The 16,345-nt window shown below is 42.7% G+C and overlaps 1 protein-coding gene across 1 annotated transcript in view; it reads right to left on the reverse strand.

Moving 5' to 3' along the window:
• Positions 1-16,345, reverse strand: part of cdk14 (cyclin dependent kinase 14) — a 287,659-nt gene that overhangs the window by 155,465 nt on the left and 115,849 nt on the right. The window contains exon 7 of the mRNA XM_080039284.1: positions 5,997-6,059. Within this exon, the coding sequence (XP_079895410.1) occupies positions 5,997-6,059 (63 nt within the window). The remainder of the gene's footprint in view (positions 1-5,996; positions 6,060-16,345) is intronic.

Below are 16,345 nucleotides of genomic sequence, written 5' to 3' on the forward strand. Positions count from 1 at the left end.
ATTCTCTTTTATGGAAAAATTTGGTAGAAAAAGGAATTATTACACTAGCAAACCTATATGAGAGGGATAATATAAAGTCATTTGAAATGTTGGCTGGTGAATACAATCTGCCCAGAAATAATTTCTGGAAGTACTTACAAATACGTCACTTGTTAGAGGAATAGAACCTCAACAGTCAAACCTCTCTCAGACTACGAAAATAATGGGTTTGGGGCATGAGGCTTCCATATTCTATGCAATGTTATTCCAACAGACCGTTACCATATCTTATGCAACCATGTTAACTTGGTCGGCAGATTTGAACATTGATGTCACACAAAGAGTGGGATCGTATTTGTGAAAACATCAAGAGGGTGTCAAGAGACATTAAAATTAGATTAATCCAGTTTAAGATTCTGAACCGCTTTTATTGGACTCCAAGCCGACTGTTCAGGCTGAAGTTGAGGGATAATGCAGACTGCTGGAAGTGCTGCAGCTCAGAAGGGACTCTTTCTCTCTCTCTTCATCTGCTCTGGGAATGTCCCATGATTCAGAACTACTAGCTGAAGATTCATTATCGCATTGAAAACATTACCCGGTCTAGCTTGGAGTTCTGACCGAGGCTTTATGTTTTAAATGATCCACAAATAACATCCAACTGTGGTGCAGCGGACTTTATTCAGACCAGTGTAATGGTTGGAAAACAAATTATAATGAGAAATTGGAAGAACCCAGGTGAGCCCTCTTTCCAGGAGTGGAGCACGGAGTTGGTAAAAGTGGCATCCTACAATATATTGCTATAAGATGAGAGAGTGCTGCTTATTGTAAAAATTTAAAATTGATCCATGTGTTTTTTTATTTCCGTTATTTAATTTTTATCTTTTCATTAACTATTTCTACCTGATTTTTATTACGTCTTTTGGCTTAATCTTTATCTTCTTTTTCAAAAATGAAACATCACTAAGAGATAATTGGTAAGATGTCAATTGTAATATTGACTACAATGTTGATTACAATGTAACAGTGGTATATAAAAACTAAATAAAATACTAATTACAAAAAAAAGAGAGGAAAGGACCTTTAAACACTAACCTGTCCTTGATTTTGATATGACACTGATAACTAATGCGCTATTACTAGCTTCCCTTGTAAGTGCAAATTATAGCTGTGATTTGCCTTCTGGACATGACTTGTGGGTGTCAGTTTACCATTGATCTATTGAGATGTCACTGAGACAGGGCCCTTTGGTTGACTGCATATAATCTAATAAGCAGAGCACTACAGTCTAGATGAGGTCATAGATTCTGTGTTGAATTACAGCAAAGATGATTATCAACTGCAGTGCAAGCACTGTACACCAGGCAACATAGGGTAATAGTGCTATACAACAATTCCTCTTCCAATACATTCTATCCTGGATCATCTAGTTTGCGTAGAGTATCTGGCGGTGTGTTGATGTCCAAGCCAGCAGCAGGAAGCCACAGTTGAGTCCTTCCTGGATCTCGCAGTAGAAACCTTGTGGTGCCCATCTATAGCGTTTATCTGTACGATTGTAGAAAAAGTAGGTCGGGTCGGAGCGGGACAGCTCACTTTTAAGAATCTCGGTGGTGTTTCCACTGCCGACCCTACCCTTACTAGTAGGGCGGGGTTAAGGCTGGACCGCGATAGCCGCCACCAGAATATGGGTCAAACTATCGGGCTTTGGAACAACTGTTGTCTCTCGTTTTTCCTTGGTCAAACCATCCACTTCTCTATTTATTCCCCTGTGCTGTGAGCGTATTACACCGGTAAATGCACAGAGACGGCTCGGTGCAAGCCGACAGAGACAGTGAGAGAACAGCGCTGGCTGCAGCAGCTACGTGACATCGTAGCAGTGGCACATAGTGTAGCCCACTGATTAATTTAATGGTCGAGGAAAAACCCCACACAATAAGCATAGTTGGTATGTTTTATCAATCTTTTGGCTTATCTATCATTTATATTAAGTTATATTTTGTAGATTAATATATGTTTAAGGTATATTATCATACATACGAAAACGTGTATGTGGACATATTTATTTACACTGTATTTTCTTTGTAGTTTTACTCGTATGGCCAATTACTACAATAAAGAAATTCAACTGGAAGACTGTATACGTGGTGGGGATTGGGACGGAGATATCTACCTGTATACAGGGTTTTTCCTGCATTCAACAATTTTTGGCGCCCGCCAAAGGAATTTTAGCGCCCGCCAAAGGAAAATCCTCAGCGCCAAAGTGTTTTTTTTTTTTTTTATATAGATAAATAAATAAAAATCTACTTAAAACGGCTCCAAATGTGTTTCCATTTCCGCGCCATTCCAGTCATATTACTTGCAATCTCAGTTGTAAAAAAATAAATCAGGTCGGGGATAATCGTTATTAAACTATCATTGTTCCGCTCGCCGGGGCATGCAGGCTTATAAATGAAGCAAACCCTTTCAGCCGTGAGCTCCGCTCGGCCCCTCCCTCACCTGATAGTTTCGCTAACGGCTAGTCCAGAGAGTAGCTACGAGGGAGATGTTGCGCATTGCCGGGTGTTTTGAAAAACTTCTAGATGACGAGAATAAAGGTAAAACTAATTGTGTTGTCTGAAAACACTTCAGACTCACAACAAACTAAAATAATGTGCAAGATTTGTCACGCGCGGACACGCGAGTAACATGACATACGCGACCGAGAGACAGAGAGAGAGAGAAAGAAAAGTGATATACGACCTGATCTGCACCTTTAAACATTCCGACCAATTTGTTTATTCACTTTAAGTCGAGTCATAGTGGTCTATGACCAAGCAATCAATGAATAAAAACACAGGAAGTTTAAAGCTCCTTAACTCCTGCCACCACAACTGTCAACACTACAATGCAACTGCCTATCCAGCCAGCTCCATGACATAAATAAATCATGCCCTTACATTTAATGCTAGCAAAAGACGTGCCCTATCAACACCATTTACAACTGGTTATTTTTATTTTGACATATTTTTATTAAATTATTAAAAATATGTTTCACTTATTTAGCCTATTTCTATTCTCCCTGTTTTCAGTTCAATTAGGCCTTTGTTTAAAGTCCAAAGTCATGGTGTTTTTAGAAAAAAACCTTGTTAAAAGTAAAATAAATGCATAATGTTCTTAAATCAATGATTAACTGTCTTTAATAATCGTGATAACACAATGTGATTACTCAAAATAATCATGATTATGATTTTTTCATAATTGAGCAGCCCTACCTTCTTCCATGGTTTAGATCAATTAGAAACAATTAAAGTATTAAACAGTTAGGCCTAGTCATTATTAGTATTTTGACTTCATATCTACAGGTTGTTTATTGTGATTTCATAAGCGTCAGTGAGCTCCATGGTAACGCAGTGATTGACAGGCTGACTGAAATGCTCTTGAGCTGGACAGAAACTCCCCTCTCCCAACCCAACACCCCTCTTAAAATACACAAACCGTTTGCCTTTACTGTCGCGACCCCAAAAAAAGTCGGTCGCGTACTGACCCCCCAAAGGCCCATTCTGAGCCAGGAAAAACCCTGGTATATCCATGCAAGGCATGTGCAGAGGACAGGACACCATTATTCCTGCAAATAATTGAAGGATTTCACCATCTACAAGAGAATCTGGAGGAATCTCTGCACATAAGGGGGAAGGTCCAAAATCAAAATGTATTGCCCATGACCTCAGGTGGCACTGCATTAAAAAATTATGATTTTATAAAGGATATTACTACATGGGCCATGGGACACTTCGGAAAACAATTGTCGGTAAACACAGTTCATCGCTACATCTACAAATGCAAGATAAGACTCTACCATGCAAAGTGAAAGCCATATATCAACTGTAAGAGCCATTTACCCTTTTCTTTGTTGTTTGTTGTTTCTTTGTTTCTATTGTCTTGTTATGTCTAATTCGACTGCCTGGTGGCAGCACTATGTAACCGGATGCAACCCTACTCATCAGGAGTAGCAGGGACGCCAGGTGGTTGCATGCCGGAAGGCAAACAGTTTTCGACTGTGCTAATGGAGCTCAGGTTAACAGAATAGTTGTATGTACGAGTCGCACCTTCATTTGTGTTTTGAATAAAGTAAGCATTTAAACCTAGCCTGGCATTCCCAGACCTGCCACTAGGCGCTGGCAAATTAAATTTGTTGCGCCTGTTGGTCTGGACACTCTCCATTGAAGCTTTTTCAAAAAGTCGAGAAATCCCGACTCACGTTTCAATTGGTTCTATCTAATATGGGCGGGCCAGAGCCCCTCGTATGGTACTCTAGGGCGGACGTAACCGGATGACGACAGTGACGTGCATGCGACGTTGAAGCCGTGATAGTAAACATCAAAGATGGCTGCGGATATGTTGTGTGAGTTTGAGACTCCTTTGGCCTCGACCCTTTACGATTTGGAAGATGACACTCAAATCTTTCATTAGCAAGCAAGTGGAATGTTCTGTTTTGCCGACCGACCACAGCAAAAGTTTAACTAAACAGTTTAACAGCTGCTCGCTAAACGAACGGGGCTTAATACGTCACCTTGTGCATCGCTCTGATTGGTTGTAGTGATATCCAACTGCGTGCAGTAGCATTTGAAATGCACGAGTAGGAGCCGCCCCTTGAGTTGGAAATTACTATTGATTGTGGCCAGACCCTCTATCGTTCAAGATATCAGGGTCTGGATTTCCAGGCTAATTTGAACCCTGAGGAACGAGCGGACATTTATGAGTTTCAACTGTCAACTATAGGCTATACAGCACGCGTGAGAACACCATACCGACATGAAGCCTATTGGCTAATGGAAAGCCGCAACATCAACAACATCCACAAATGCTGCAGACTTCTCTGGACCTGGGCTCATCTGAGATGGACTGACGCAAAGTGGAACAGTGCGCTGTAGTCTGAAGAGTCTACATTTCAAATAGTTTTTGTATATCATGGACGTTGTGTCCTCCGGGCTCCAGAGGAAAAGGACCATCCAGATTGTTACCAATAGAAAGTTGAAAAGCCAGCAGTGATGGTATGGGGGTGGGTTAGGGCCAAGGGCATGGGTAACTTGCACATCTGTAAAGGCACCATTAATGATGAAAAGTACATACAGGTTTTGGAGCAACATGCTGCCATCCAGAAAACGTCTATTTCAGGGTCCCTTCTTATTTAAAGCTCCCATATTATACACTTTTCGGTACTATTATACACCATATTATATGGTCTCCCTAATACGTTTTTCTTTAATTGTTTGCTGAAAAAAACTTTCAGATAATTTATTGTACTATGCTGATGTTCAGCTAATCTCACAATGGCCTATTTTTTAAAAAGAGCTGCAGCTCCCCTCGTAAATATACAATCTTTGAGCTCCCCCTGCCCCCTGTCCGGAAGCGAAGCCAGATACGCCTCGCCCTCTGTCTGTCGGGGCCGTGGACCAATAAGAAATAGGGGTGTGGGCTGCACAGTGGAAGCTTCTGGCTTTCCAGTTTGTGAGGTCAGAAATGAGGAGAATTCTGACTGGAGTATATTGGGGGGAGGGGTGGGGGTTTCAGAAAGGGGGAGAGTGAGAAAAGGAGAGATTGTTATTTTTTAAAATATTTTGGCAGTCTCTAGGCACACCGTGGACCCATGCATATGTTAGAACACATGTTAAAAAGTGCGTTTAGCATAATATGTGACCTTTAAAGGAATACTTCACCCATACGGAACTAGCGTTCTATCATTATAAAATCACTATTATAATATAATGAATGAGGTTTTTCTTCCCTCAGTCTTCACTCAGTCTTCCCTTGGCCCAGCTGTCCTTTTAATCCTAACCCTTACTGTGATGTCACAGTAAGGAAAATGTAGGGCAGTAGACCATCAAAAGGACAACAAAAATTAAGAGTTACATGATGTTGATGACGCCAAGCTAATTTGTGCTAGCAAAATATCCTGTTTTACATCCACATCTTATTAGCTTTCAAGACAGTGTACTCATCAAGCTAAATGTTAATGACTAGCATATTTATTCATACTGTACCTTTACATTGTCTGGATGGAGACCACCAGGGTGTTTGTCCATGTACTGACACAGGTCTGTGTGCTGTAAAACAAATGTAGAAAAGAACAATGTTGAGTTAGTAACATCAACTACCACATGTTGCACCATAATTGCACATGTCTAAATGCTACTGGGAATAGGATATTCTCAAATACAAAAATCAAACACAATTTGTGGACTGGGGCATCCATCTTGCATGTCCAATCTTGCATGTCCTTCCTGCCATCAAGAAACCTGAGAAATGTGTTCAATGTTGTAGCAGTGTTTGCATGTGAGCTGATGTGTCCGCTCTTAGAATACCCATCCTCATACAGTGGTGCGCTGTGTGCCCCTCCACTCCATGTTCGTCATCGTCAGTAGTGTGAAGATACTGAAATTTACAATCTCAACAATGTCCCAGTACATCTTGTAGTTGGACATCCTTCTCTGCTCAATCAGACAGATACTTCAACGTGGAGATGCCTGTCCATCTGACTCTGTCCTCTGTCTATCTGTAATACATGCATAGCTTGTCCCCTGTCAATCCCTGTCCTCCTTTAAAGCTCCCATATTATACACTTTTCGGTTCTATTATACACCATATTATATGGTCTTAGTGGTCCCTAATACGTTTTTCTTTAATTGTTTGCTGAAAAAAACTTTCAGATAATTTATTGTACTATGCTGATGTTCAGCTAATCTCACAATGGCCTATTTTTTAAAAAGAGCTGCAGCTCCCCTCGTAAATATACAATCTTTGAGCTGCCCCCGCCCCTTGTCCGGAAGCGAAGCCAGATACGCCTCGCCCTCTGTCAGTCAGGGCCGTGGACCAATAAGAAATAGGGGTGTGGGCTGCACAGTGGAAGCTTCTGGCTTTCCAGTTTGTGAGGTCAGAAAAGGGGAAAATTCTGACTGGAGTATATTGGGGGGGAGGGATGGGGGTTTCAGAAAGGGGGAGAGTGAGAACAGGAGAGATTGTTATTTTTTTTTTATATTTTGGCAGTCTTTAGGCACACCGTGGACCCATGGATATGTTAGAACACATTTAAAAAGTGCATTTAGCATAATATGTGACCTTTAAGAGGAGGAGAATTAATGGCTGTTCGTGAAACAGCACAGGCTGCTTACAGCTCAAACATAAGATGAAGGATTTGAGATTTGATCTTTTTAGATTGTTTTTATTTGAAACGGGGACAGTGCATATTGAAGAACATTTAAATGTAAATATGCCAGATTATAGCCAGTGGCTCATTTCCATCTCTGGCAGGTTGATATACAGTGCTGTGTGAAAGTTTGTGAACCCCTTGAACCTTTTGGAATTTTATTTATTTTGACCACTATTAATTCATTTTTATCAATACCAGTATTTTTTATATGAAATAACAGATGTTTCTTTATCAATTCAAATTTTTCTTTTCCAGAAATCAATTGTTAAAACAGATTGTTGTATGTGCAAAAGTTTGTGAACCCTAAGCTGCATTGCTTAAATCGAGCAAGTAAACACAATCAGATGGGCCAAATTGAGAAATGGACCAATGTAGTGAGAGATCTTTAGGGAAGAAATTGGGCGATAAAACCAGGTTAGTTTAGGCTCACCAAAGTGAACCCATACAGGTCAGACATGCTGAAAGGGAAACAAATCTCTGAGGATCTCAGGAATAGAGTTGATGCTGCACATTTGTCTGGGGACAGCTATAAATTAATTTAAAAAAAGTGTGAGCTCCATCGGTCCACCGTGAGGCAAATCATCTACAAATGGAGAGATTTAAGAGTGACTGAACATCTGCCTAGAAGTAGACTTCCTTCAAAAATATCCACAAGCGCCACAAGAAAAGTTATTTTTCAGTTAAAAGCCAACCCGAACATTACATCTAGTGATTTGCGGACCTCTCTTGCAGCATCTGGGACAGATGTGCATGGTTCCACAATAAGGCAAGGCAAGGCAAGGCAATTTTATTTATAGAGCACATTTCAGGCACAAGGCCACTCAAGGTGCTTCACAGGGTTAAAATCAAATAAAGAATACAAATACAAAAAAAAAAAAAAAAAAAAAAAAAAAAAAAATGAACAAATTTAAAACATGGATAAAAATACAACATTTAAATAAAAGAATTAAAACATTTTACCAAAAATTACAGGTTAAAAGGGAAACAAGAACGTTTTGAGACCCGATTTAAAAGAGCTGAGAGTCTCAGCGGACCTCAGACTCTCTGGCAGTCCGTTCCAGACATTGGGCGCATAAACGCTGAATGCCGCCTCTCCCTGTTTAGTCCTAGCTCTGGGGACTTTTAAAAGACCTGTCCCAGACGACCTAAGGGCTCTGGGCGGCTCATAACGTATCAGCAGATCAGTAATGTATTTTGGCCCTAAACCATTTAAGGCTTTGTAGACCATCATCGATATTTTAAAATCAATTCTTTGAGTGACAGGAAGCCAGTGTAAAGACCTAAGAACTGGGGTAATGTGATCTACTTTTTTGGTCCTAGTGAGGACTCGAGCAGCAGCGTTCTGAATTAGCTGAAGCTGTCTGATTGATTTTTTAGGAAGGCCTGCAAAGACACTATTACAGTAGTCAAGTCTACTAAAAATAAATGCATGGACAAGTTTTTCTAAGTCCTGCTGAGATATTAGCCCTTTAATTCTCGATATATTTTTAAGGTGGTAGTAGGCTGACTTAGTAATTGATTTAATGTGTTTTTTGAAATTCAAGTCGGAATCTATCACTACTCCAAGATTTCTAGCTTGGTGTGTGCTTTCTAACATAACAGATTTAAGCTGTGCGCTGACTTTTGATTGTTCATCCCTGGCACCAAAGACAATTACTTCAGTTTTGTCGCTGTTTAATTGAAGAAAGTTTTGGCACATCCAGTCATTGATTTGTTCAATGCATTTACTTAGTGCTTGAATCGGACCATAGTCTCCTGGTGATATGGTTATGTAAATTTGTGTGTCGTCTGCATAATTATGGTAGCATAATTTGTTTTTGTTCATAATCTGAGCTAGCGGTAGCATGTATATGTTAAACAGAAGAGGCCCAAGAATGGAACCTTGGGGGACCCCGCATGTAATATTTGTTCGCTCGGATGTGAAATTGCCTATTGACACATAGTAGTCTCTTTCCTTTAAGTATGATTCAAACCAGTTTAGCACAGTTCCAGAAAGTCCAACCCAGTTTGCAAGTCGATCTAGCAATATGCTGTGGTCAACTGTGTCGAACGCAGCACTGAGATCCAATAAAACTAATACAGAGCTTTTGCCACTGTCTGTGTTTAAGTGGATGTCATTGAGGACCTTAACCAGAGCAGTCTCAGTGCTGTGGTGTTGTCGAAAACCTGACTGAAAGACATCAAAGCAGTTATTCATTGCTAAGTAGTTATTTAGCTGATGATGAACAGCTTTTTCAATGATCTTGCTTAAAAATGGTAGGTTGGATATCGGCCTATAATTGTTCATGAGTGATGTATCTAGATTTTTCTTTTTTAGGAGTGGCTTGATGACAGCTGTTTTCAGGGCCTGTGGGAATACACCAGTGCGAAGGGACATATTGACAATTTCTAGGACATCTGAGGCCATACAGCTAAAAACAGTTTTAAAGAAGCCTGTGGGCAGAATGTCAAGGCAACAGGAGGAGGAGTTCAGGTGTTGTATAATGTCATCCAGGTTTTTCTTGTTTATCAGAAAAAACTCTGTCATGGCATCTGAATTTGTTTTAAATGGGTACAGAGATAAAACATATCTTGAACCTGGTATTGATGCAGTGACAGCTTGTCTTATTTTATGAATTTTCTCAGTAAAGAAGGAGGCAAATTCATTGCAGGCCCTCGTGGAAAGATGCTCAGACGCTACTGACACAGGAGGGTTTGTTAGCCTGTCAACAGCAGCAAACAGGGCATGTGCATTGTTGCTGTTTTTGGTGATGATGTCAGAGAAGAAAGACTGTCTTGCATTTCTTAGTTCTAGATTAAACGTGCGTAGTTTCTCTTTGAAGATGTTATAGTGAACATTTAGATTTGTTTTTCGCCACCTGCGTTCTGCTTTACGGCACTCTCTTTTTTCAATTCTGACCTGAGGGGTATTTCTCCAGGGGGACCTTTTTTTACCAGAGATGATTTTCACCTTGGTGGGTGCAATAGCATCGATAACATTTGTAATTTTTGAGTTGAAGTTACATACAAGCTCATTAACTGAGATACAGGGGAGGAGCGGGGACAGAGAAAATGCCTGGATAAATTGTTCACTCGTGTTTTCAGTAATATACCGTTTTTTGATAACCTTTGTTTTTGCAGTTGTGTTCAAAGATATTGTACTCCCAAAAAACAAACATGAATGGTCGGAGAGACCCACATCAGACACTAAAAGGTTTGAAATGTCCAGGCCCTTTGAAATTAATAAGTCCAGGGTGTGACCTTTGTTATGTGTAGGCTGGTTTACGTGTTGGGAGAGTCCAAAATTTTCCAGTACATAGCATAGTTCTTTAGCACTTCTGTCCTCGGGTTTGTCCACATGTATATTAAAATCCCCAACAATCAATAAACAGTCAAACTCCATACAGATTACAGACAGTAGTCCAGTAAGGTCATCAAAAAAGTTTGCACAGTATTTAGGTGGCCTGTAGATATTAATAACAATAGCTTGAGAGGCTGAATTTAACTTGAGAGCCACATATTCAAATGAAACAAAGTTTCCATAAAACATCTTTTTGCATGTTAAAGATTCATTAAATAAAATAGCAACTCCACCACCTTTCCTATGAGCTCTGGCCTCACTCTCGAAAGTGTAGTTGGGGGGGGTTGACTCGATAAGAACAGCTGAGCTGTTGTCTGGGTCCAACCAAGTTTCAGTTAAAAACATAAAATCAAGATTGTGCTTGGTAATAAAATCATTAATTAAAAATGTTTTACCTGACAAAGATCTGATGTTTAACAAGGCCAGACTCAGTGTGTTTGAATGTGAAGCATTGTCAGCCCTATTTACTACAGCAGACTGTGGCTGAAGGGGAATGGATACCAAGTTTGACAGGTTTGCAGTATTAAAGTGACAAGTGTTTCTTGTACGTATTGTCGGGTTAGTCACATAAACAGCAACAGTATGGGGAGGTGAAGTAGCCAGTAATCTACATGGTGATGCCGGAGGTGGACAGTAGCTGGGGGAGCTAGTCACACAAACCGCAGTATGGGTCACTGGCGATGAAGGATTGAAACCCAGTCCATGTTTTCTGTCCTGCCTGGTGAGCTGCTGCCCGACAGAAGCGATGAATGGCCCAACAGCGGGCGAGTCCCGATGACGTGGCAGAGGCAACCGGACGAATGGGAAGGAGATGCTGATGTTGTATCCTTTCCCCTCAGCCGTCTCAGTGGACAAGACGGATGGGATGAAGCCGGCAGCCTTAAAATCCACTCCGCGCAGGTTGTAATCCACTCCATGAAATCCATCCAGCCGGGACTGCGGGGATCTCGCGATGTTGTGTCCTTTGCCCTCAGCCGTCTCAGTGGACAAGACGGATGGGATGAAGCCGGCAGGCTGACCATAAATAAAGTTTCTCCCTGAGCCTCTGTGTATATATCGAGGTCTACGCAATAGTCCTAGCTGCTTTATGGTGGAAATACAGGGTGGGATGGAGCGGTTGTTGTACTTCAGCAGCTGTGAGGCGAAGTAGGTCAACATCGAACCAGCCAGAGTGATGTTAGCCTGTTAGCAGCTAGGTACGGACCCGAAGCAGTTGGAGAAGAGCTGAGAGGCAGTGTAGAAAAAGTGTCGAAAAATCCACGATGAGACTGTAGAGACAGCTTTGCAGGTTGCCCGGGGCATATTCCTCACCAGGATCACCGAAGAAAACGCCAGTAGTGACCAGGAAAATGTCACTACTACTACTTGTATAATAAGAAGAAAACTCAGTCAAAATGGCTTTCATGGGAGGGTCGCTAAAGAAGCCTCTGCTCTCAAAAAAAGAACAAAACTGCTTGTCACAACTTTGCCAGAGAGCACCTGGAGATACCTGAAGTCTTATTCTGTGGACAGATTAGTCCAAAATTTAACTGTTTGGTCATAACCAAAACCGCCATGTTTGGGCAAAAACGCAACTCTGCCTACCACCAAGAGAACCTTCTCCCAAATGAAGAATGGTGGTGTCAAATTGTCTGCAAATCTCCAGATGTAATGTTTGGGTTGGCTTTTACCTGAAAAATCACTTTTCTTGTGGCGCTTGTAAGTAAGTAAGTAAGTAAAGTTTATTTATATAGCGCCTCTCGCAGACCAGGGTCACAAAGCGCTTCACATTAAAAAACACAATAAAATACAATAAAACGACACATATACAGAGTCTGTTACAAAGAAGAGTTTCCTAAGAACGTACAATATAATACTATACAATATAATACAGAGTACATAGACATGGATCTAGAAAGCCTGTCTGAACAAGTGCGTCTTAAGCTGACTCTTAAAAATATCCACAGAGTCCAGAATGCGCAGGGACTGGGGCAGGTCATTCCACAGACGAGGAGCAACAGCCTTGAAAGATCTGTCTCCTCTGGTTTTAAAACGAGTGCGAGGAACCATCAGGAGGTTCTGCGTGGAGGACCTCAGGCTCCTGTAGGAGGCATAAGGCTGGATCAGGCCCTTAATGTAATCAGGAGCCTGACCGTGAAGAGCCCTGAACGTCAGCACCAGGATTTTAAAGTTTACTCTGTATGCGACAGGGAGCCAAAATAGGAGAAATATGGGCTCTCCTGTGGGTGCGGGTCAGGAGCCTCGCCGCCGAGTTTTGGACAACTTGTAAACGAGCCAAGCCTTTTTTACTAAGGCATGTTAGAAGGCTGTTACAGTAGTCCAATCGTGAGGACACAAAAGTGTGGACAATCATCTCAAGCTCGTGGCTCGAGACCATGTGTCTGAGCTTGGAGATGTTGCACAAGTGAAAATTGCAGTTCTTGACCAGCTGATTCATATGCCGTTCTAGGGACATCCCTTCATCAAAAATTACACCAAGATTCCTCAGACTTTTTTTCACTGAGCTGCTTAAGTTGCCGAGATGCTGGGTAATAAGTGGGTCAATAGTGTCCGGGGCGACAACTAGGGTTTCAGTTTTGCTGGAGTTCAGCTGGAGGCTATTCTCACTGAGCCATAGCTTTATTTTGGACAGACAGTTTGTAAGGGAAGCCAGCCTCTGGGGTTCGCAGGGCTTAAACGAGCAGTACAGTTGAAGATCATCAGCATACAGATGGTAAGAAATGTCACTGAACTGCTGGATCAGCTCACCTAAAGGGAGCAAATAAATCAAGAATAGAATCGGCCCAAGGACTGAGCCCTGGGGTACCCCACACTGCAAGTCCGCCGGTACTGACATCATGTTATTAGAGGACACACAGAAGGTTCTACCATTCAGGTATGATCGAAACTACTCTAACACAGGGCCTGACATGCCGACTATCATGGTCCACTGTGTCGAACGCAGACGACAGGTCTAGCAGGACCAGGACAGAACATTTACCGGAGTCGGCAGCCATCATAATGTCACTGGACACTTTTAACAGTGCTGTTTCAGTGGAGTGAAATTTTCTGAAACCAGACTGAAAAGTGTCGAATATGTTGTTAGCCTCCAAGAATGTTGTAAGTTGGTTACTAACAACCTTTTCCAGAACTTTGGCCAGGAACGGGATCTTAGAGATAGGCCTGAAGTTCTGTAGCTCTGCTGGGTCCAAAAGCGGCTTCTTTAGATGAGGTTCCACAACAGCATGTTTAAGGGAACATGGGAACATACCAGCTGAGAGTGACATGTTAAACATTTTGGTGATGAAAGGAGCGATCGATTCCAAAACATTAACAAAAAGTCGGGCCGGGACAACATCGAGACGACAAGGGGTCACTTTCATGGTGTTTACGGTGGATAAAATGTCCACTTGAGTGACTGCCTTAAAAGAAGACCAACTGTGAGGAGGGGTGTCAAGCTGGGCTTCACTGCAGGAAGGGGAACAAGGGAGTTTCGCCTTTATATCTCTAACTTTGTTGACAAAGAAAGTCAGAAACTCATTGCAGCTGGCCCTGCACTGCACAGCAACAGCAGAAACAGGAGGTGAGACAAGAGAACTGATTGTATCAAAGAGCACTTTTGGATTTCTCTTATTGGATCAGCTGACTAAAGTAACTTGATCTTGCTTCATCCAAACGATCATTCAGGGAGGAAACAAGGTCCCTTAAATGAAGTCTATGGACCTCCAGTTTGGTTGAATGCCACAGGCGTTCAATTTTACGGCACGTTCTCCTCAAGTTCACAATGATGTCATTAATCCAGGGACAGAACTGCAGACGGTCCACATTATTCATTTTAAAAGGTGCTACTTCGTCCAAGATAGTAGCACAGTGACTGTCAAAAGAGTGAACAAATGCATCAATTTCAGTGCAGTCTTTGAAAACAGTGGGGTCAAAAGTGTCACAGAACCTTACTGCTGTCGACTCTGTGATAATCCTCCTCTCTACTTTAACGGGTAGGGGGCGAAGGTCATAATTCAAAGACATGTCAAAAAATACACCACAATGGTCACTGAGGTGCACATCTTCGACGCTCACATTATCAAGCTGCAGGCTGAGAGACAAAACTAAATCTAAGGTGTGGCCTTTCGAATGTGTGGGGCCGGAGACATGTTGAGTGAAATTAAAAGCTTCTGTCATAGATATAAAATCCGCTGCTGGGCCAGAAGCATCATCAATGTGCAGATTAAAATCCCCAAGAATTAAAACTTTTTCCAGTCTTAAAATGGATGATAAAAAGTCAGTAAACTCAGTTAAGAATGCACCAGCAGGGCCAGGGGGGCGATAAACCAAAATACAATAAAATGTGTTGGTGCAACCAATTTGCATCATCTGAGCTTCAAAAGTGGTAAAAAGCTCCGTACTCATTACTCTGCACGTGAACGCGTCTCTGAAAACAGCGGCCAAACCACCTCCGCGGCGAGAGGGGCGGGGCGTTCCTACAGCAGAGCAGCCCGCTGGACACAGCTGATTCAGGTGGATGAACTCCTCATCACGTTGCCACGTCTCAACAAGAAAAAGAAAGTCCAACTTTTTCCTGGAGAAGAGCTCATTGATGGAAAAGGCCTTGTTTGCAATGGAGCGAGCGTTGAGTAATCCAAAGTGGCTGAGCGAAGGTGAAGCAGCTGTATTATCAGCTGAGCGCTGAATCTGCCGCAGGCACCTCACGCGGCCACGTGACGTCCAGCTGTACCGGCTTGTCGGGAGCCTCTCAGCCGGTGTAAACATGGGAGGCCAGAGCAGCGGCGGGGTCCAGGGATCAGCTCCACCACGGATCCAGGCTGCTCCCTCGTAGTGTGGAAATGCAGCGGGGAGCGGCGACGGGACGTTGTTTCCCTCGTCCTGCTGCAGCGGAACAGGACGCAGCCACCGGTAGCCTCGCAGGGGACGGGTGGATCCGGACATCCTCCAAGCGGCTCGTTTGATCTGGACCTGGAGACCAGACCTGCGGCCTCTGTGTCTCGACCTCTTTTTGGGATTACCCGTAGGACGAAGCAGCAACAGGTAATCCTGGCAGGTGGGAGCGCACACGAACGGGGGTGGGAAAGTGTTCCTGTCCCAGTCGTTGAAGCGGATTTCCATCGACGCTTTAATGTCAAAGAGAGAGCTGCGATCATACAGTATATCCTCAATGCCTCGACACAATCGCTGGCCGTCAAGGCAGACATGACGGCGGAGAAAGCCAAGAACAGGGCGGGGAAACGACATCGTAACAGACACTGTAGCAGACGAGCAGTGGCACAACCAAACACAGGCGCCATCTTGCAGTCTTCCAACCTCTCACCCATTAGTCATTGTAGAGGGTTAGACAGTATGGCCTTTGCCTTCCGAGTGACTCTGACTTGGTAAATATTACCAGGGTTTTTCAGGTCAAGGCCAATGGTCTTTTGGCAGAGAAGGACAATTTTTCCAAGTCCGTATTTTCATCGAAAGTCAATTTGTCGTCCAGGATGGTGCCGAGGTATTTCTATGTGTTGACTGTCTCCACAGCTATGCCACTGATTACAGTGGGTGCTGTGGCAGGAACATTCCGGCGGAAGTCGATTTTCATTTATTTTGTCTTTGAGACATTCAGTTGTAGATATGAGCTATCACACCACTTGATGAAATTGTCCAAAACAGGCCCATGGTCCACCTCATGGTCCTGCAGGAGACTGACTATAACTGAATCATCGGCAAACTTAATAATAGTCCTTGACTCAAAGGTACTCTGGCAGTCATTAGTGTAGAGCACAAATAGCAAGGGCGACAAAACGCAGCCTTGTGGGGATCCAGTGGAACACATCAGGGCATCAGACAAAGTGTCATTAACAGGAGTTCTTTGT

The sequence above is a fragment of the Ammodytes marinus genome, assembly GCF_949987685.1.
Source record: "Ammodytes marinus genome assembly, chromosome: 13".
NCBI lineage: Eukaryota > Metazoa > Chordata > Actinopteri > Uranoscopiformes > Ammodytidae > Ammodytes > Ammodytes marinus.